This window comes from Phyllobates terribilis, unplaced genomic scaffold, assembly GCF_046119375.1.
Source record: "Phyllobates terribilis strain yellow unplaced genomic scaffold, ASM4611937v1 Scaffold_12__6_contigs__length_324123572, whole genome shotgun sequence".
NCBI lineage: Eukaryota > Metazoa > Chordata > Amphibia > Anura > Dendrobatidae > Phyllobates > Phyllobates terribilis.
Window position 1 is genome coordinate 42,454,563 of NW_027362772.1, and position 21,430 is coordinate 42,475,992.

Below are 21,430 nucleotides of genomic sequence, written 5' to 3' on the forward strand. Positions count from 1 at the left end.
CCTCAGCCGAAATAAAGCTCAGATTTTACGGGTGTAAACAGCGGGCACATGAGAGTATAAGAGACTATGCTCTAAACCTACAAGAGGCCCTGAGAGCCATTAAGCAGGCAGACCCTGACAGCGTGGGAAATGAAGATAAGCTGTTGACTGAACAATTTATTGAGGGTCTACTGTGCAATGCCCACCAAACCCAGTTGCGGGCAATGGCCTTACAGGACCCTGACCTGGACTTTGCACAGTTCAAGGACAGAGCCATCCGGGTGCTCCGAGAACTGGCACCAGGTGGCGCTGTGACCCACAGGCGCCCTGCTATCACTTACCACCAGGAGACGGCGCCCTTGTCTGCAGGGCCTGTGGGAGCTGATGCGCAGGCTTTAAACAGTGACCCGGCTACAGACCTGCACCATCAGGTCCATGAGCTGACTAAGAGCGTTGCCGCGCTAACCAGAACTGTGCAGTCTTTACAGGTCTCTTCTGCAGGAAAGATCCAGCTGGCATCCGGACCGGAGGACGTCCCGTGGCGCCGACTGAGGAGGACCCCACCGGCCAGAGGAAGGCCCAGCGACAGATACAACGAGGACGGACGACCCATCTGCCGCCGCTGCAATCAACCCGGACATGTGGCAAGGTACTGTCATTTAAACGGGCACAACCTGGGGTAGAGGGCCAACTACCAGGCATAAGACCATCAGGCCCATCAAACTGGTGTGATAAATACGTAGGGGGACGTCCAATCTTGCCTGTGGTACTGGATGGCATTCCTATGAGTGCCCTATTAGACACCGGGTCACAGGTCACCACCATCCCGTACGTGCTCTTCAAGCAGTACTGGAATGACTCGGACATAACCCGCTACCCAGATGACGACCTGAGTATCATCGCCAGCAATGGTCAGCCCGTGCCGCAGGTGGGATTCAAAGAGGTGACCATTAAGATCGGTAAAGTCGAACTGGCGGCACAAGGACTGATTATAGTGGACATAGACCGTCATGAGAGTCACCCTAGAATAACCTTGGGAACTAATGTGATTGAAAATTGTCTTGCAGAGGTGATTCTCATTTTACAGCAGGTTGCCAAGAACGCCAGTTCCGGCCAGCAGCGTGTGCTCCAAAAAGAGATCCGGGCACTGATGAAGCGGCAACAGGTGGAACTATCTGGTGGTGAGATAGGTAGCGTGAGAATGTGTGACCCGTTCCCTATTGCCATGCCCCCAAAAAGGGAGATGATGATTTGGTGCTGGGCAGCTATTGGTCTAAGAGGTAGAGACTACCAAGCAGTGGTAGAACCCGTCTACTCAGACAGTAGGCCCACCATTTTGACAGCACGGGGGGTGGTCGATGTACGCCATGGGAGGGTGCCCGTTCGCATCATAAATATCGGGGAGAGAGAAGTACACCTGCCCCGGTATGCCTCGCTAGCCAAATTGTTCACCATAAACCAGAATTCTGTACAGGCCGTGGAACCCTTGCCTCCATCTCAACCAGAGGAAGGTAACGGCTCTAAGAAACCAATGGAGGACTGGTGTCAGCAACTGCATTTGGGTACTGACTCCACTCCCTCACACCAGAAACAGGGAGTCTATCGGGTGGTTCGAGAGTACGAGAGAGTGTTTAGTAAACACCCGCTAGACTTCGGGCGAGTAAAGGTGGTAGAACACCACATCCCCACGGGAGACCATCCTCCCATAAAGGAGAGATACCGACCCGTACCCCCTGCACACTACCAACACGCCAAGGGGATGCTTAGAGACATGAAGGAGGCTGGGGTAATCAGGGACAGCTGTAGCCCCTGGGCAGCTCCACTAGTCTTAGTGAAAAAGAAAGACAACACTATGAGAATGTGTGTAGACTACAGGAAGGTCAACCGTATCACACACAAAGATGCGTACCCGTTACCAAGGATAGAAGAGTCCTTAGCTGAATTAAAATCTGCTAACTTCTTCTCTACTTTGGATCTCACTAGCGGGTACTGGCAGGTTCCTGTAGCAGAGGCGGACCGGGAGAAGACCGCATTCACCACCCCGATGGGTCTCAGCGAATTTAACTGTATGCCGTTCGGGCTCTGCAACGCACCAGGAACCTTCCAACGGTTGATGGAATGCTGTCTGGGACATCGGAACTTCGAGACGGTCCTGTTATACCTGGACGATGTCATCGTCTATTCCAAGACCTACGAGGACCACCTGAAACACCTGGCAGAAGTGTTTGAAGCTCTGGCAAACTACGGCCTAAAGGTAAAACCCTCCAAGTGTCACCTCCTGAAACCAAAGGTGCAGTACCTGGGACACGTGGTGAGTGCTGACGGAGTGGCTCCCGACCCTGATAAGATCACCGTAATTAAGGACTGGCCAAGACCCTCCAGCATAAAGGAAGTGCGGCAGTTCCTCGGGTTGGTAGGCTACTACCGAAGATTCATTCCCAGTTTCACCAAAATGGCAGCCCCTATGCAGGACCTCCTGATAGGTCAATCTCGGAAAGCCAAAAACCAGAAGCCGCCCTTCAGGTGGTAAAAGCTGGAAGAGGAGTCCTTCTGCCAGCTGAAGATGCCCCTCACGGGGGATGAAATCCTGGCATATCCAGACTACAGCCAGCCCTTTATCCTCCACACGGACGCAAGCAACATCGGGCTAGGAGCCGTACTGTCCCAGATCCAGCAAGGGAAAGAACGGGTAATCGCTTACGCCAGCCGAAAGCTACGGCCCACGGAGAGGAACCCTGAGAATTATAGCTCATTCAAGCTGGAGTTCCTGGCAGTAGTGTGGGCAGTGACCGAACGTTTCAAGCATTACCTTGCCTCCTCCAAATTCACTGTGTACACGGATAACAACCCGTTGACACACCTGGACACTGCAAGGCTCGGTGCCCTGGAACAGAGATGGATGGCCCGCCTGTCCAACTTTGAATTCACCATCAAATACCGGGCAGGACGCTCAAATGCCAACGCGGATGCCCTGTCTAGAATGCCGAACTTACCGGACGTAGGGGAAGATCCAGAAGATCTGGAAGAAGTTGAGCTCCCTGCGTTCCACCGTCATGGGATTACCCTGTATTCCCACCGTGTGAAGGACAGGCGCTCCGTGACGTTCAATCTCTTGCCCCACTACAACTGGGCGGAGACGCAAGACAGTGATCCCGCAGTCCATTTGGTGAAGGAAATGCTGACCCAGGCCGATGCCCCTCTTGATCCAGATGCTCCGGAGGAGACCAAGCAACTGTGGAAGGAGAAAAGTAAGCTGTTCCTCTACAGGGAGAAGCTGTGCCGGAGAATGGTTAACTCTCGAACACATGAGTTGACCTGGCAGGTAGTGGTCCCAAGACGAGACGCGGCTATGGTTCTGGAGGCATACCACAACGGAGCAGGGCATTTCGGATGGAAGAGGCTGGAGTTCTTCTTGCGTGAATGGTTCTACTGGGTAGGCATGAGAGGAGCCATCGAAAGGTGGTGCAGAGACTGTGGCCCGTGCCACCTGAGAAGAAAAGACCGTGCCAGCCAGAAGACTCCCTTGCAGCCCATCATCACCAGACAGCCACTGGAACTGGTAGCCCTGGACCATGTGAAACTGGCTCCAAGCAGATCTGGGTATGTCTACGCCCTCACAATTGTAGATCATTACTCCCGGTTCCTGGTGGTGGTCCCGGTCAAGGACTTAACGGCTCAAACAGCAGCTAGAGCCTTCCAGCAGCACTTCTGCCGTCCACACGGGTACCCGGACCAAGTGTTGACAGACCAAGGACCAACCTTCGAAGCGGAGGTCTTCCAGGAGTTCTGCAACCTGTATGGCTGCAAGAAGATAAGAACAACGCCCTATCACCCTCAAACCAATGGACTCTGCGAGAAGATGAACCAGGTGGTGATAGATCTGCTAAGAACATTGCCCCTGGAAGAACGCAGTCTGTGGCCTGAGAAACTGCCCGATCTGGTGGACCTGTATAACCACATCCCTGTAGGTTCCACCAACTGTACCCCGGCTTACCTAATGAGAGCAAGACCTGGTAAGCTGCCTATTGACCTAGATATGGGAGTCCTGACGCCTGAGGACACCTCGCCAGAGGCAGACTGGGATACAGAACGGCAGCAGCAGTATCGGAAAGTACAGGAGAGCGTCGAGCGAAGTCTGTCTCAAGCTAGAGAAAGGCAAGAGAAGGCTTATAACCAGTATGCTCCCGCTGTTCCCCTGGTACCTGGAGAGCAGGTCTTGAAGAGGAAGAGGCGGCTCCACAAGTTGGACGACCAGTGGGAGAAGGACCCGTACACCGTACTGCCATCAAGCCATGAGAACCCAAAAATCTGCGTAATCAGTAAGGATGGAGGAGAAACCACAGCCATTGTCTCCAGAGACCACCTGAAGAAGTGTCCCGAGCAGCTGCAAAGCCCTGAAGAAGATCAAGGAAACCCTCAACCCGCAGAGGAAAGGGAAGAAATGATCAGTACCGTACTCGGAGACTTCCCCCGGTCTTGGACACAAGTAAACGGCGCTGTCGTAGTACCCGCCCTCACCTTTCTCCAGCCAGCCCCGCAAGTGCCTACAGAGGAACCGGTAGAGCTGGAAGAGCAGCCGGCCCAAGAGGCAGAAGAGTCCACACCAGCAGTACAGGAGGATCAACCCTCTGCTAGTAATGAGCCTGCCGTACCCCTAGTGAGCCAAAGAGTGCGCAGAAAGCTGCCCAGCTTGCCCATAACACCTCCTACACCCTGTAGTGCAGAACCAGTTAGTGAGCTCCGTAGGTCCACTAGAGTCACTAGAGGTCAGATGCCCGCTCGCTGGAGAATCTAAATCAATGCACTGTAAAGTTGACTGTTTATTGAAAAATGTTTATGGTTTATGTTTGTTGCCTGTTACTAATTATGTTTCTCAGTTACCCTGCAGATTTATTTGGACTAACAGGTTATGGACACTGGATAACCGGAACAGTTTTGTAGATAGTTGCACCTTGGTGCCTCTTGCGAAGACGGCCGCGGAAGAGAAAACCTGTCTGGCGTGGCCTCCTTGCGGCCCAAAGTAGTTAGTCTACCCTTGCAGCCACGCCCAAGGACAACGCAAGGGGTTTGCTTTGGACAGGTCCCCTATTCTGTGCCAAGACTTCGCCTTGTTGGGTGATATGGACGCCCGGTCACGGAAACGCCGTGACCTCTACAGACTAAAGCTTCTTGTAAATATGTTGTCTTGTTATTGTTATACCTTGTATTTATGTTTCTTCAAAAATGTGTTTAGTCCCGGAGTACTAAAATTTACTAGGGGGGAATGTGACACCCCAGGGGTCTGGTTGCCACAGTAATAGAGATATTATGTCTGAGAGCAAGTGGGAGGTTTCTCTGGTCAGGAGCCCTAAACATGCAACACGGTCCGCCCAGACCTGGGAGGGGAGGAATCTGCCCTTTTAAACTGGGTCTGGGGCGGGATTAGAGCAGTCAGAGTGAAGCTGCAGACAGAGTCAGAGCCTGGAGAGGGAAAGGAAGAACTAGGAGCTCTGTAGGAGCAGTAGCAGAAGTCCAGGGGCTGGAGCTGAGCAGAGTTTGCCCTGGACAAGGACACTAAAACCGGACACAGGAGTCCGAGGCTGTGGGGACTGATCTACACACAGCAGCAGAAACCAGCCGGCAGGGGATTCCAGGTCCTCTGGCCATAGAAGCCCGGAGGCTCAGTCACAGAGAAGGGACCAGCGCTGCCATCCAGGAGCGGAGGCTAACAGAAGGCCCCAAGTCACCAGCCATACGGGTGAGCACCACACGGTATACTCAGGGACGTGGGCTACTTGTAACCGCTGACAGCAAGGTAGCCAGGAAGAGTGCAGATAAACGGGGAGGCCTACAACTCCACCTGGCCAGGGGAACTCCTGCTTGCTCGCAGACTGACCAGGCCCCTTATACTAGCCAGTACTCCCGGGAGGGTCTGCCTTGTACCATCAGTAAAGACCCTGAACTGCACCTTCCGTCTCTGTGATTCCTTGCCGCTCCTGCACCATTAGCACTGGGACCCTCAGACCATCACTCCCATCATCTCTCACATTAGCTGCCCTGAGGCAATACTCCTCCCGTGGGGAGTTATCCCATACTCGGCTGTGCAACCAACATCGGCCTCAGTGGTCGGCAGCGCAGCGGCGGTCCCCACTGACCGCAATCCACAGGTGGCGTAGTCGGACACTTATTACAACGTTTAGACTGCCACTGGTTTGACCACCCTGGGCACGGACCGGGTCACCGCCACGGAGAACTACAACCCCCAGCGATCCGGCTCCGGGTATTCCCCCTGCACAGCAGCAGCAGCACAGGCCCAGGGGGCGCGTCAACAGGAGGCGCCTAATGATGGGGGTAGTAATCCCATCAGCCGGTGCCTATCACCCATGGTAAGCTTTTTACTGCTGCTGACTGTCACTGCTGACAGCATGATCCCCGCAGCGTTGTTACAGGCGGTAGCGATATTACCGCCGGTCACAGCCCCTGATTTCCCCCCTCACGCAGATGACAGTGTGGGAAACCAGGGAAGTTCGGGGCCATGTTCATGTTTGCGTTCATGATCGGGTGCTCGAACACGAACATTTTTTTGATGAATCCGAACATCAAAACATTTGCCTATCTCTAGTCATAAGACTAATCTGCAACACATATGACCGTACATCCATGAGTCCAGATTGTTATATAAGAGCTTTTACTTACAAATCTCTCAATTCTAAACTTTAAGCAAACTTTAAAGATTTTACAATATAAGGTTTCGCTCACAAATGCGTTTAAAAATCCGTCCTATTCTAATCTAGGACAGTGGATGATTTTTTTTTCCCTTGTCATCCATGTGCTGTCCATGTGCAATCCATTTTTTTACTCGGCAACTATTATTCTTTTACAGGACCATTTACAGTTTCCTATGCTACAAAATTATAATGTATCCGTAAAAATCAGATGTCATACTGATGGTCCATATGGCATGCATTTTTTTTTCATACAGCATGCAGCTGAGAGAAATATGTAGATCTGCACTGCCTCATTGAATAACATTGGTCCTAGTGCAATCCAATTTTTTTACTGGATTGCATTTGTCTGATTTATACGCTAGTGTGAGCGAACCCTAAATTTAATAAAATATTGCCAGCAGGTCCTTGACAGGCTGCAATACACAACACAACCACTCGGTGACCACATGAGAAGACACATAACACAGACACCTTCCAGAGCTACCAGTATTTCACATGCCACTCCTGCTTTATGCCATTGCTTTCCACTATCTAATAGATTAATATCAGAAATTAAATAGTCCCCCCCACTATCCACTAATTCTCTAATAATATTTAAAATTCAGTGTAAATGTGTACAGTATATGATTGTACGAGTGCTGTGTGTACAGTGTGTGATTGTACGAGTGCTGTGTGTACAGTGTGTGATTGTATGGGTGCAGTGTGTGTACAATATCTAATTGTATGGGTGCTGTGTGTACAGTGTGTGTTTGTATGGGTGCAGTGTGTGTACAATATCTGATTGTATGGGTGCTGTGTGTACAGTGTGTGTTTGTATGGGTGCAGTGTGTGTACAGTATCTGATTGTATGGGTGCTGTGTGTACAGTGTGTAAGTGTAAATATATAAATATAAATGTGTATGTACCCTAATTAATATTTATTATGCATTTCTTAGTTGTGTTGACTGTGTACATCACAGTTAGGAACCAGTTTGAGATACATTTTTATCATTATAATCTCATGAGTTATGTTGGTATATTAAACAGCCCAACCATAACTGCAAGAATCAAATGTATATAGTATGCAATTGTATGGGTGCACTGTGTGTATAGTATGTGATTGTATGTGTGCATTGACATCTCAAGAGAAATAAAGAGAAATAAACAAAATAAATAAAGGAAAATAAACTTACCAATTGTAGTCAAGAGTTGCATTAAATGTGGTCAGATTATCATCAGCAGTGTCCATTCTTAGGATTTACCTACAAGAAAAATAAATAATAATAGTACAATAGACTGTTATTTAATCATCATGTCATTTTAATAAAGGACCACTCAAGAGGTTTTAGTATTTTTCATTGTTTCCTCTGTTTACCATCAGTATTGTGTGTAGAAAGTGTATTACAAAAATTACCAGTCACAGTCTTTTGCTGCTTCCATCATTCCTTATCTCATACTGAGTCTAATAGACTAACACTGAAAAAATTACCTCCGGTCCACACAGAAGACGCTGAGTGAACAGGCAGGTCAGAACTACGGTAACATGATGATGGAGTAGACTGGAGCAGCCCTGTAAACGGCAGAAGATGATGACTGGTAAATATTGTAATACACTTTTTGAACACATTACTAATGGCTAACACAGGAAACACTGGAAAATCTCAGAGCGGTCCTTTAATCACATTTGTCTCCACCTTACATTATGGGGAAATTTATACTTATATAAAGCCGCTTGAGTAAGTTGTGCTGCACGCTCATCTTGATACTTGGTAACTGACAGTTTACAAAGTTAAACAAAGTTTTGGAAAATGTATAGATTATCAGTATTTTATTATTTTATATGGAGGGCAGAGACAGTTTGATACAAATTTACCTATATTGTGTGACACAAATATAGCTCCAAGGAAAAGTTGAATCCCACCACTGATAAAGACTAGAATTGAGCCACCCCAATAGTGTTCGAGTTCGGTTCGATTCGTCGAACACCAGTATGTTCGTCGAACTGTTCGTCGAACACCGTTAAAACCAATGGCAGGCAAACAAAAACACATAGAAACACATAGAAAACACATAGAAAACACTTCAAAGGTGTCCAAAAGCTGACAAATTGCTCAGAAGACACAACTAACACATCGAAAAGTGACAAGTACATATAGTCATGCGAAAAGAAAAGAGGTGGAGGAGTAAAAGGAGGGGGAGACACAGATATAGGCATGTCATGCCCTTCTAAAATCAAGAAAGGCTGGAGTAAAAATCTAAAATCAGCCTACCAACACCCAGACGTCGTGACAAGAAAATTAAAAAAATAAATATCTTTAGGTAGAATGGCGGTTCCATTCAGAACACTTTCCTTACGAGACGTAGTGGTATCCCCGTTGTGAGTTGTGCCAAAAACGGAGCCCAATACATTCGGACTAATCCACCATTTGTCATATCCAAGGGGCAGGTCCGCAAACGACAACACCGATGCGGAACCAAGTACAGTAGTATATACTGTACATCCTTTGACAAGGCAATCAGGCGGATCAAGAAGTTGGGAAGGGTTACCCTAATGGCCAAAACAGACATTGTTGCGGCATTCCGGTTACTTACTACCTTTGCCTCTGAATAGTGTCCACCTATTGGGCTGCTTCTGGGAAGGAGCATACTATTTATATCGCTGTTTGCCCATGGGGTGTTCCAGATCCTGCTCACTATTTGAGGCGTTTAATTGCTTCCTCGAATGGGTTGTAATGGACGTTTCTAAGGGGGCACATATCCATTACCTCGACAACTTCTTATGCCTGGGCCCAAAAGATTCGCCACAGTGTGAATACACGCGTAGTCCACCTGTGAGAAGGAGAGAGCTGGAGGGAGAGCGGACATCACAGAGCCGAGGGGTTAGATGGAGAACGAAAGAAGGAAAGAGGGCGAGGGAGGTAAGGGAGTACAGTGGAAGGCCGACCTGAGCTCCCCCATATTCCTGCTGGGCGGGGAACAGCCCTGGGAAGAAAAGCCACTTGTGCATCCCTTTGATGTTACAGGCGCGAGCGGGCAGAGGGACTATGCTGGAGTGCGAAGCCGACACGACCAGTCCGTTCCTGCCCGTGCGACCTCCGTGTTGCCGGATTTGTGCCAGAGCCGCGGTGGACCCTGACGGCCAGCCCCCCTCTCCCAATACTGGTGCCTGTCCGCTGGTGGGTCGAGCGAACCCCCCTCTGGTGGAGGCAGGTCTAATCTTTTTAATTTAAATTGTCTCTCTAATTTGAATGAGTACACTTTAAATCCTTTTACAAGGCTCTATTGAAGGGCAAGTCTCATGCCAGCAGTAATTCCAGCTCCAGTAGCGTCCACTAAAGCTGCTGCAGCTAAAAAGCTTTTATAAGGATCGAGCTTTGCGGTCCACCGCAAGGCGTCCTACCGCAAATCCCAGCCACTGTGCCTTGGGGTGCCTCCCCGATGCTCTTCACTGAGTGTCCCAGGGGCCCGCACCATTTCCTTTGAAAAAATTTAGTGTCCAAACTACAGGTGGTGTAGCTTGCTTAACAGCTGGGATAATCCACTGACTAGCAGACACTGCTACTAGGCACAAAGTATTTCCTGAGCTAGATGCAGTTAAAAATTTGTAATTAGATACTCTCGTTGGATGCTGAGAAAGCATTCCATAGAGTCTCCTGGCACGTCATATATTATTCTCTTAAAAAGCTTGGGGTAGGGGTCTAGGGGACCCTTTTATAGGCAAAATCACGGCCCTGTATCGCAATACGTCACCTAGGGTAAAGATAAATAGAACATTTTCATCACCTTTCATAATCATCAATGGGACAAGGCAGGGATGTCCTCTGTCCCCTCTCTTATACATCCTAGTGACGGAGCACCTGCTCTCATCAATTCGCCATAACCCCAACATTAGGTGGATTGAGGTGGGAGGCACCGAGTACAAGTGCTCTGCATTTGCTGATGATGTCCTAGTATATACCACTCAATCACATTTATCCATCCCTGCTGTTATGGCTGAAATAGATCACTTTGTTACATGGTCAAATTTTAAAATCAATGCAGCGAAGTCTGAGGCCCTCGATGTCTCCCTCCCCAAATCCATACAGGATTCCATCCAGTCCAACTTTCCCTTTGCCTGTCCCTCACAGGGTATCAAATACTTAGGAATTCCTATTCATAGAGACCTCTGCCGTCAATATTATCTTAATTTTGGGCCCTTTATTGAAAAAATCCATACAGACCACGGTTGGCAACTAAGAACTGTAAGATTCACTACGTGAACCACTGGTGTTTTGTGGAAAAGCACAGGTACACTGTGTTCCAAATTATTATGCAAAAAGTGTTGAGGAGTGATAAGGTAAGAATTTTTTTGTTTGTCAGTTAAACTCATTGATGGTGATGTGTGTCAGGGCTCTTTATATCACTGTAAGCAATTGCAGACACCTGTGCTAATTAGTTTGGCAGGTGTGTCCAATGAAAGGCAAGACTACTTAAGAAGGCTGTCCCACATTATTAAGCAGCCTACATTTTCTGCCAAAATGGGAAAGAAAAAGGAAGTGTCGGCTGCTGAGAAGCAACAAATTGTGGAATGTTTAATTCAAGGCATGACTACAATCAACAGTGCCAAGACACTTCATCCTGATCATCGCACAATCAAGAAGTATGTAGCTGATTCACAGTACACACGCGTGCGTGCTGATAAGGGAAAATTGAGGACTCTTTCCTACAGGAAATCACATCAGGTTAAAAGAGCAGCGGCAAAAAAGCCTTGTCATAGCAGCAGACAAGTTTTTGAAGCTGCTGGTACCTCCAACGTCCCCCGAACAAAAAGATGCAGTGTCCTTCAGAGGTTTGCAGCTGTGCGTAAGCAATCCTTTTGACCTCCTCTATCCACTGGACACAAGCAGAAACGGCTCCAGTGGGCCAAACAATACATGAAGACTGACTTCAAAACTGTTTTGTTCACCGATGAGTGCCGTGCAACGCTCAATGGTCCAGATGGATGGAGTGGAGGATGGCTGGTTGATGGACAACCCATGCAAACACGGCTACGGTGCCAACAAGGAGGAGGTGGAGTAATGTTTTGGGCTGGAATCATGGGGAGAGAGATTGTCGGCCCCTTTAGGATCCCTGAAGTGGTAAAGATGAACTCCATACTGTATGTGGAGTTTCTCAAACAGCACTTCCTGCCATGGTTCAAGAAGAAGAACCGTGTATTCCGCAGCAATATAATTTTCATGCATGGTAATGCACCCTCTCATGCTGCACATAACACATCTGCATCTCTGGCTGATATGGGCATAAAAGGGGACAAACTTATGGTGTGACCCCCATGCTCCCCTGACCTCAACCCCATTGAGAACCTCTGGAGCATCATCAAAAGGAGTGTCTATGATGGCAGGAGGCAGTTCACATCTAAGCAACAGCTCTGGGAGGGTTTTCTGTCCTCATGCAGAACAATTGAAGCAGAAACCATCGAAAACCTGACAAATTCAATGGACGATAGAGTTCAGAAGCTCCTTTCAAACAAGGGATCCTATGTGCAAATGTAACATCACCTTGAATAAAGTTTTGAGTTGAAAACTGTTTGATTTCAGTTTCTAATAACCTGCTAATGCTTATAATTTCAAAAATGACAATTTTTTTGTTCTTTATTAAAATGAAAAGGTTGATCGATGAGTGTGGGGGATCTAAGAGTGTGGCAACCCAGTAGTCAGGATTATTTCGAATTCAGACAATCTGGGGGTCATGTTGCAGGTAGTGCAGCAAGAAGGCACTCATGTGTCTTGCGCATCTTGCAGCCCCAAAATAATTTTCCGGGCTAGATGCATCTAAAAATTATTATTATTTTGAAAGCTGGTGGAGCTTAGTATAGATGGCCTAATAGAATCAGTACTGCAAACTGCTACAAGGCCCAAATTATTTTCCAGCCAAGATACAGATAAACATGATTTGTAATTTTAAATCTGGTGGAGTTTAGTATAGATGGCCTAATAGAATCAGTACTACACACTGCTACAAGGCCCAAATTATTTTCTAGCCAAGATACAGATAAATATGATTAGTTATTTGAAAGCTTAAAACGGTTGGTGAGGTGATTTTAACCAATCATCAAGCTTTTACTCTCCCCAGGATGACACAGGGGCAGAAAAGTCATCTCGGATCCATGATTTGTTCATCTTTATGAACGTGAGTCTGTCTACATTATCAGTGGAGAGTCGCGTGCGCTTATCTGTCAGCACACCACCAGGAGCGCTGAAAACACGTTCAGACAGAACGCTGGCTGCGGGGCATGACAAGATCTCCAAGGCGTAAGTGGTGAGCTCCGGCCATTTATCCAGATTGGAAGCCCAAAAAGAGCATGGGTCCAGTGACACAGTCATGGCTTCAATGTTTACTTGGAGATACTCCTGTACCATCGTCTGTAGGCGTTGACTATGTGTCAGACTTCTTGTCTCCTGTGGCCTTGCAAAGGATGGGCTTAAAAGTGGTGAAATGATTCTGCAAAATTGATGTTACCAGCAGATACTGTGTTTCTGTTATGTTTTGAGTGCTGAACACTCGACGGTCCCATGGTTGGCAATTTGGAACTGTAAGATTCACTACGTGCATCACTAGTGTTTTGGTGAAAAGCACATGAAAGATTCTGCAACAGTCTCTACTGATACTCCTGCATGCGTGCATCTCTTTCTTCTCTTTAAATTCGAGGGTCATGTTGCATGTAGTGCAGCAAGAATGCACTCATGTGTCTTGCGCATACAGGAGGACCAAGTCCCTGTTGTGATGGTGGCGAGGTAACAATCATTCTTCCTTCCTCTGCCCTCTCCCTCCAACCTTGCACAACAGAAATGTGATCAAGGTCTCCCTCATCTGATGAGTCTTCCATCAGTTCGTCCTCCACTTCTTCCTGGGCTCCTGCACCTTTCTCACTAGTTTGGCTGCTACCATGCGCCCTGGTAAAACCATCTCCCCCACCCTCACATGCCTGCCGCCTTGGTGCTGCCGACCGTCTGGACCTTGCAGATGTTAGCCCTTCCGCATACAACTTCTCCTCCTCTACTTCCTAGACCTCCTTTGTGCCACCACTTGACTCCGAATTCTGTTTAACATGTGCTCCAGCATGTAAATCACCGGAATAGTCATGCTGATAATGGCATCGTCAGCACTAAACATCTTCATCGCCATTTCAAAACTGTGCAGAAGGGTGCATAGGTCCCTGATCTGAGACCACTTCTCCAGCGTGATTTGCCCCACCTCTGGATCTCGTTGGCCCAGGCTATACGTCAGAATGTATTGCACCAGGGCTTGTCGGTGCTGCCACAGTCGCTGCAACATGTGCAGAGTTGAAATCCACCGGGTAGGCACATCGCATTTTAGCCGGTGAAGTGGCAGGCCCAACGACTTCTGTAGAGATGTAAGTCGCTGAGCTGCGGGATGTGAACGGCGGAAGTGAGCACACAGCGACCGTGCCCTCTGCAGAAGGCAATCTAGTCCGGGATAGTGGGCTAAAAATTGCTGGACAAACAGGTTCAACATGTGAGCCATACAAGGCACGTGTGTGACATTGCCCGGAGAAGGGCCGCACCTGTTATGATCTGCTACAAGCACTAAGGAAAGAAAGGAGATCTGTCCCTACAATAGAACTAAGCTAGATCCCTACGAAGTAACGGGGAACCTGATCCTGCAATCAGACCCGCTAAAGTCCTCGGCTAGTCTGTACGAAGACTTATAGATGCAAGGGAGGGATGCCTACAAGAACTAGGGACTGGGATAAAGTTGGACACCTCCTAGCAGAAATTGTAGCAGTAAAAGACAAACACACAACATAGAACATAAAGATCCGAAGACCTAGCTAAACTGACTGAGAAAGGTAACTAAGCACCAGGCTAACTTAAGAGAAGAAATTACAATGAGGTCCAGCAAGGCCAGGAGGGCAGAGCAGGATTAAATAGGCAAAAAAGGTCATGTGACCAGCAAGATAGAAAAAACCTAACAGTTAACTACCTGAAGCACCTTAAAGGGCCCTACAAACTTGGGACCCAATTTTTTAGAAGGAATCCTCAACCGCAGATTCTTAGAGGACAACCAAACCATGTCACCAATAGCAAACAAAACCTCTTGCCATTTCCTATCAAAGTACCTCTTAGATTTTTTGTTAGCCTCCTGAAGATTACCACGCACATCCGTCCAAACTCTCTCAAAATCACCGGTAAAACTCTCCTCCTCAGGCACAGCCGATACCAATTGGGAGAATGACCCAAAAGACGGATGTCTCCCAGAACACAAAAAAAAGGCAAACAACCAGCAGAAGAGGATTTATGGTTGTTAAGAGCAAACTCAGCAAATGGCAGAAACTCAGACCACCCCTCCTGATTGTCTGTCACAAAACAACGCAAGAACTGCTCAACATCCTGAATCTTCCTTTCTGTCTGGCCATTAGACTCAGGATGATATCCGGATGAAAACGACAAATGAACTCCCAACCTGTCACAAAAAGCACGCCAAAAACGAGCCACGAACTGAGGTACCCTATCCGAAACAATGTCAGTAGGAACGCCATGTAGTCTGACAATTTCCTTGACAAAGGCCTTAGCAAGTGTTTTAGCGCAGGGCAGTTTGATGAAAGGAACCAAGTGACACATCTTGCTAAAATAGTCCACGACCACCCAGATGACTGTGAAACCCTCAGAGGGGGGAAGGTCAGTAATAAAGTCCATAGCCAGATGTGTCCAACGTGCACTAGGAACCTCCAGAGGGCAAAGCAACCCCGCTGCAGGAGTATGTGAAGACTTAGATCTAGCACACACCGTACATTGACGCACCCAGTTAATGACTTCCTTCTGCCCTCCAGGCCACCAAAAACTGCGACCAACAAGTCTCTTGATCTCAGAAATTCCTGGATGACCTGCCAACCGAGACTCATGACACTCAACAAACAAATCTCTCCTAAAGGTCCTAGGCACAAACAACCTCCCATGGGGAGTGTTAGATGGGGCATTTTCCTGTGCTTTAAGAAACTCATCTTCCAAAACGGAGTCCAATGCAGCAATCACAACACCTTCTTGTAAAATGCTCCCCTCCTCCTCAGCACCGACCATGGGAGAAAAGCTGAGAGAAAAATCATCAGCTTTAACATTCTTGGTACCCGGGATGTAAGTAACGGAAAAATTAAACCGCGAGAAAAAAAGTGCCCACCTAGCCTGACGGGCAATCAAGCGCTTGGCAGCATCAAGATAGATCAGATTTTTATGATCAGTGAAAACCTGAATGGGAAATTCAGCACCTTCAAAGAGATGACGCCAGTGTTCAAATGCGAGTTTAATAGCCAGCAATCCCCGATTACCAATATCGTAATTAAGTTCAGTCTCAGAATTTTTTTTTTTAAAAAAAGCATAGGGATGTACTCCATCCTTGTTTTTCTGAGACAACACCCCACCGACCCCCACCGAAGAAGCATCAACCTCAACCAAAAACGGTTTAGTCACATCAGGCTGCATAAGGATGGGAGCAGAGCTGAACCTCTCCTTTAGAAACACAAAAGCTTCAATGGCCTCAGTAGTCCACTGAACCGCATTAGCACCTTTCCTGGTGAGATCGGTCAGTGGTTTGACAATAATAGAAAATTTTTTAATGAATTTTCTGTAATAATTGGCGAAACACAAAAACCTCTGTATCGATTTCAAACCAATAGGCCTAGGCCATTCCTGAACCGCCTGAACCTTCACAGGGCCCAAAAAATGAATTCTCTGTACAGCGAACTCACATTTCTCCAGTTTAGCAAAAAGCGAATGGTCAATTAATAACTGAAATACCTCACGTACGCTCCGCCAATGAGACTCCAGATCCGGTGAATAAATCAAAATGTCATCCAAATACAAGACCACATTTTTGCCGATCAAAGGTCTAAGGATGTCATTAATAAGATTCTGAAAAAATGCTGGAGCATTGGTAAGACCAAAAGCCATAACCAGGTTCTCAAAATGACCCACAGGAGTGTTAAAAGCAGTCTTCCATTCATCACCCTTCTTCATGCGCAACAAATTGTATGCCCCCGGAGATCAATTTTAGAGAACCACTTGGCCCCCACTAACTGGTTAAACAAATCAGGAATCAATGGCAGTGGGTAAGGATTGCGTACAGTAATTTTATTAATCTCACGAAAATCCAGACAAGGACGTAAACCGCCGTCCTTTTTTTTTAACAAAAAAAATCCAACAGCCACAGGAGACTTGGAAGGCCTAATGTGACCGGCGGCCAAGCTTGTCTGTATGTATTCCTCTAAAGCCTTTCTCTCCGGAATAGTAAGATTAAATAAACGACTTTTAGGAAGAGTCGCTCCAGGGACAAATTCAATGGTACAATCATAGTCTCTATGGGGAGGCATAATTTGTGACTCCTCCTCAGAAAAAACTCTTCAAAAATCCTGAATAGGTACAGGTAATTCCCCTTTTTCCACCGCAGCAATACGTCCATTACAACACTTGTCATAACACATAGGGCTCCAGGACTTAATTTCATTGGTAGACAGTACAGGATTGTGCAATTTTAACCAGGGTAACCCCAAAATTACTGAAGAAGGCAAATTATTTAATACCACCAAATCCAAATTTTCTTGGTGAATACCATTAATAGTGAGGGGAAATTCACAGACCTTGTGAGTAACACTCTTCAAGGGGGAGCCATCGACAGAAACCACAGCAATAGGGGATGACAAAGGTTTGGGTTTTATTTTAAGTTTTTCCAAGAATCCCCCATCAATCACATTCAGAGTAGAACCACAATCCACAAATATCCGAAATTCAATTAATTCTTCCTGAGCAGTAGTAGTAGCAGAAAGAAATACCCCCTTAGTATTTAAACAGGCAATACGGGCGTAACTGACCTTTTTTTTTTTCTTTGTTCATAAGAAACACACAGTTCTTAATAAAATGGTGAGATTTCCCGCAATAAAAGCACAAAACTTCAGAAGATCTGCAGTCTTTTTCCTGAGAGCGGGGTGCCTTCGCCCCAATCTCCATCGGCTCTCCAATGTCAGTACAGACCCTCTCAGGACTTGGAGCTGACATGGCAGAGGATTTACTTTCATTAACCCTTGCAAGCAGTCTCCTGTCCACCCGTATAGCTAATTGCATTGCCTCCTGCAAGTTTCCAGGTGTGGGATAAGCAATCAGCAAATCCTTAACCCTTTCACCTAGCCCCGCAAGAAACAAACTTTTCAAAGCTGAATCGTTCCACCGCACCTGGGCAGACCACCGACGGAAGTGAGAACAATATTTTTCCACATTACCTGTTCCCTGCCTCAAACGTCTCAATTCAGGCTCAGCTGATGAGACACGATCAGGATCACTATACAACAAACCCAAAGCAGAAAAAAAACTATCCACTGATCTTAAGCATGGATCACTAGTTTGGAGAGAAAAGGCCCATCCCTGAGGTTCTTTGCGTAAAAGTGACATTATGAACCCTATGCGCTGTGATTCATCACCAGAGGATCTGTGTCTCAAACGAAAATACAATAAACAAGAATTTTTAAAGGAAAAAAATTCATTTTGATCACCAAAAAATAAATCAGGCAAACGTACATTTGGCTCCACAAAATGTTCTCCAGAACAGCTACTCACGTGTTGTTGGAGCTCGGCCACCTCCAGAGAGAGTCCCTGCAGGCATTGAGCCAAATCCTAAACCAACACCATGATGGAAACTGGAAGTCTTTCCTTAGAGATATTTTTTTTGCTGGACTTACTGTTATGATCTGCTACAAGCACTAAGGAAAGAAAGGAGATCTGTCCCTACAATCGAACTAAGCTAGATCCCTACGAAGTAACGGGGAACCTGATCCTGCAATCAGACCCGCTAAAGTCCTCGGCTAGTCTGTACGAAGACCTATAGATGCAAGGGAGGGATCCCTACAAGAACTAGGGACTAGGATAAAGTTGGACACCTCCTAGCAGAAATTGTAGCAGTAAAAGACAAACACACAACATAGAACATAAAGGTCCAAAGACCTTGCTAAACTGACTGAGAAAGGTAATTAAGCACCAGGCTAACTTAAGAGTAGAAACTACAATGAAGTCCAGCAAGGCCAGGAGGGCGGAGCAGGATTAAATAGGCAAAAAAGGTCATGTGACCAGCAAGATAGAAAAAACCTAACAGGAGAGTTCTAACAGCACCCAGGTTTGCAGCATTGTCGCACACGGCCTTCCCTGATTTCAGGTCCAGTGGATACAACCATTCATGAAACTGGTTCTTCAGAGCTAACCACAACTCCTCAGCTGTGTGACTCACATTTCCCAGACATTTCAAAGTAAAAACCGCCTGATGACGTTGAGCCCTGCTGCCAGCATAGTAAGGAGGAGTGCAGGATCCCTTCTGCGCAGTTAGAAAGCTTGTGGCATGACCAGACAGGCTTTGGGTGCAGGTGGAGGACTGAGAGGAGGTTGAGGAGGCAGAAGCAGTGGAGGAACTTTGAGATAAAGGGGATTGACGCACAACTCGTGGGGACGGCATGACTTGGACAGCAGCCCCTTGTCCTGCTGTCACCATAGTTACCCAGTGTCCAGTCAGCGACATGTAATGCCCCTGTCCATGCCTACTCGTCCAAGTGTCTGTGGTGAAATGCACCCTGTCACACACAGAGTTTCTCAAAGTAGCGGTGATGTTGTGTGCGACATGCTGGTGTAGCGCAGGCACACCTTTCTTTGAGAAGTAGTGCTGACTGGGCATCTGGTACTGGGGCACTGCAACGGACATAAGGTCTCAAAAATCCTCTGTGTCCACTAGGCGGAAAGGCAGCATTTCAGTAGCCAAGAGCTTGCAGATGGTGAGATTCAGCCTCTTAGCTTTCTCATGGCTAGGAGGAAATGGTCTTTTACTTGTCCACATCTGAGGGACCGAGGGCTGGCTGTTGTGCTTAGACGGGGTTGAGAAGGGTGTCCCCGGCAAACTGCCCGTCTGTGACGAAGATGCAGGTGGACCTGTTAGGTTGCCTTGATCCAAAGGTGGTGCTATCGATGTCGGACAGCGCTGAACACCAGCTGGTATTTCCACCTCCAAAGAAAATGATGACCTGCCAATCACGCTGGCTGTTGCTGGTAAAGAGGTGGCAGGTCTGCGTCCCAAAACAGGTGTGACTGCTGTCCCCCCAGTCACAGAGGATGAAGAGTCTGCGGATGCACAAGATGTGGCAGACGGTGGTTGGCCCAGCCGGCTAGGCGGCATTGCAGCACAGTGAGCTTCCCACTGCAACTAATGCTTCATATCCATGTGCCGGTTCATGCATGAAGTACTCAAACTATGTATTTTTTGGCCTCTACTTAGCTTTTGCTGACAAATGTTACAGATAACACGAGTTGGGTCATCTTTATCGATCTGAAAAAATTCCCAGGCTATGCAAGGCTTAGCACCCATGCGACCTGAAGAGCCACCACGACTTGTGGTCAGAGGCAGAGTTGTGTTTGAGGATGCAGTTGTTGACGTGCTTCCAGTACTACGTCTCTGTCCAGGAAGGCGCAACCTGACCTCGTCGTCACTAGCATCTTCCTCCACCTCCTCTGCTGACCTCATCAACTGGCTGACTGTGGGTTGACAGTAAGTGGGATCTCCAACCTCGTCATCATCACCCTGTGTGTTATCACACCCGTCGTCCTCAGAGCCAACCTCTTCCTGCCCTGACAAAATACTAAAGTTTTCGCTCCAATCAGGTATTTGAGTCTCATCATAATCTTCCTCATTGTCTCCACCAACAGGAGTTACAGTTTGGGAACGAGGGTCTACATTATGATTAGAACATTCTGCGTCTGGTCCTGAATCCGACTCATAAAGATTCTGGGCATCAGTGTAAATCATTTCCTCGTCTGGATTCACAGAAGCTCTGGTGCCGACCTCTGATTCCCAGGTTATAGTATGAGTAAACAGCTCTGCAGACTCAACCATCTGTTCTACCCCATACTCAGACGGGCAGCTGGAGACTTGGGAGCTGTGAGGAAGCAAGTGCGATTGGGGTGACACGTCTGAGGACTGGAGTATTTGTGATGTTGAAGTTGAGGTGGAGGAGAGCCCACTTAAAGGAGCACTTGATATCCGTTGAAGCACCTGCTGTTTTTGTGCCTCATCTGGAATTTGTAGCGATTGGCGTGGCCGTAAGAAAGGGATCTTATCACATTGTCCGCTAAAAGAAGTAGACATCTTAGTTTGGCTGAAAGATGGTCTTTCTTCTGCAGATGTTACTGTTGCTTTAACACCTACCCCACTGACACAACTTTTTTTTTCCTTCACAACATGCCTATTCCCCTTTCCACCAGCAGCAGCCCTTTTTCCAATCATTTTGGTGGTTAACTAATTCACAACTCTGGAGTTGATTGCATAAAAAGCAATGGATGGGAACCGAACAGAGCTGAGTGGCAAAACTGTGGTATTAGCCCAAAAGTATTGGCTGGGTTAGATGCAGAAAAAAATTATATTGAATTTGCAACCTGGTGGAGGTTAGTATAGATTGACTAATAGAACAAGTCCCACACACTGCTACAAGAAGAAATATTTTTTCAGAGCTAGATGCAGATAAAAATTATTTTGAATTTGCAACCAGGTGGAGGTTAGTATAGATGGACTAATAGAACAAGTCCCACACACTGCTACAAGCTGAAATATTTTTTTAGAGGTTGATGCAGAAAAAAATTATACTGTATTTGCAACCTGGTGGAGGTTAGTATAGATGGACTAACAGAACAAGTCTCATACGCTGCTAAAAGACAAAATATTTTTTTAGAGCTAGACGCAGAAAAAAATTG

At 47.1% G+C, this 21,430-nt stretch overlaps 1 protein-coding gene across 1 annotated transcript in view; it reads right to left on the reverse strand.

The window, feature by feature from the left end:
* Positions 1–21,430, reverse strand: part of LOC141172011 (formyl peptide receptor 2-like) — an 89,464-nt gene that overhangs the window by 12,941 nt on the left and 55,093 nt on the right. Inside the window, exon 2 of the mRNA XM_073655775.1 lies at positions 7,859–7,927. Coding sequence (XP_073511876.1) covers positions 7,859–7,914 — 56 coding nt within the window. The 5' untranslated portion in view covers positions 7,915–7,927. The remainder of the gene's footprint in view (positions 1–7,858; positions 7,928–21,430) is intronic.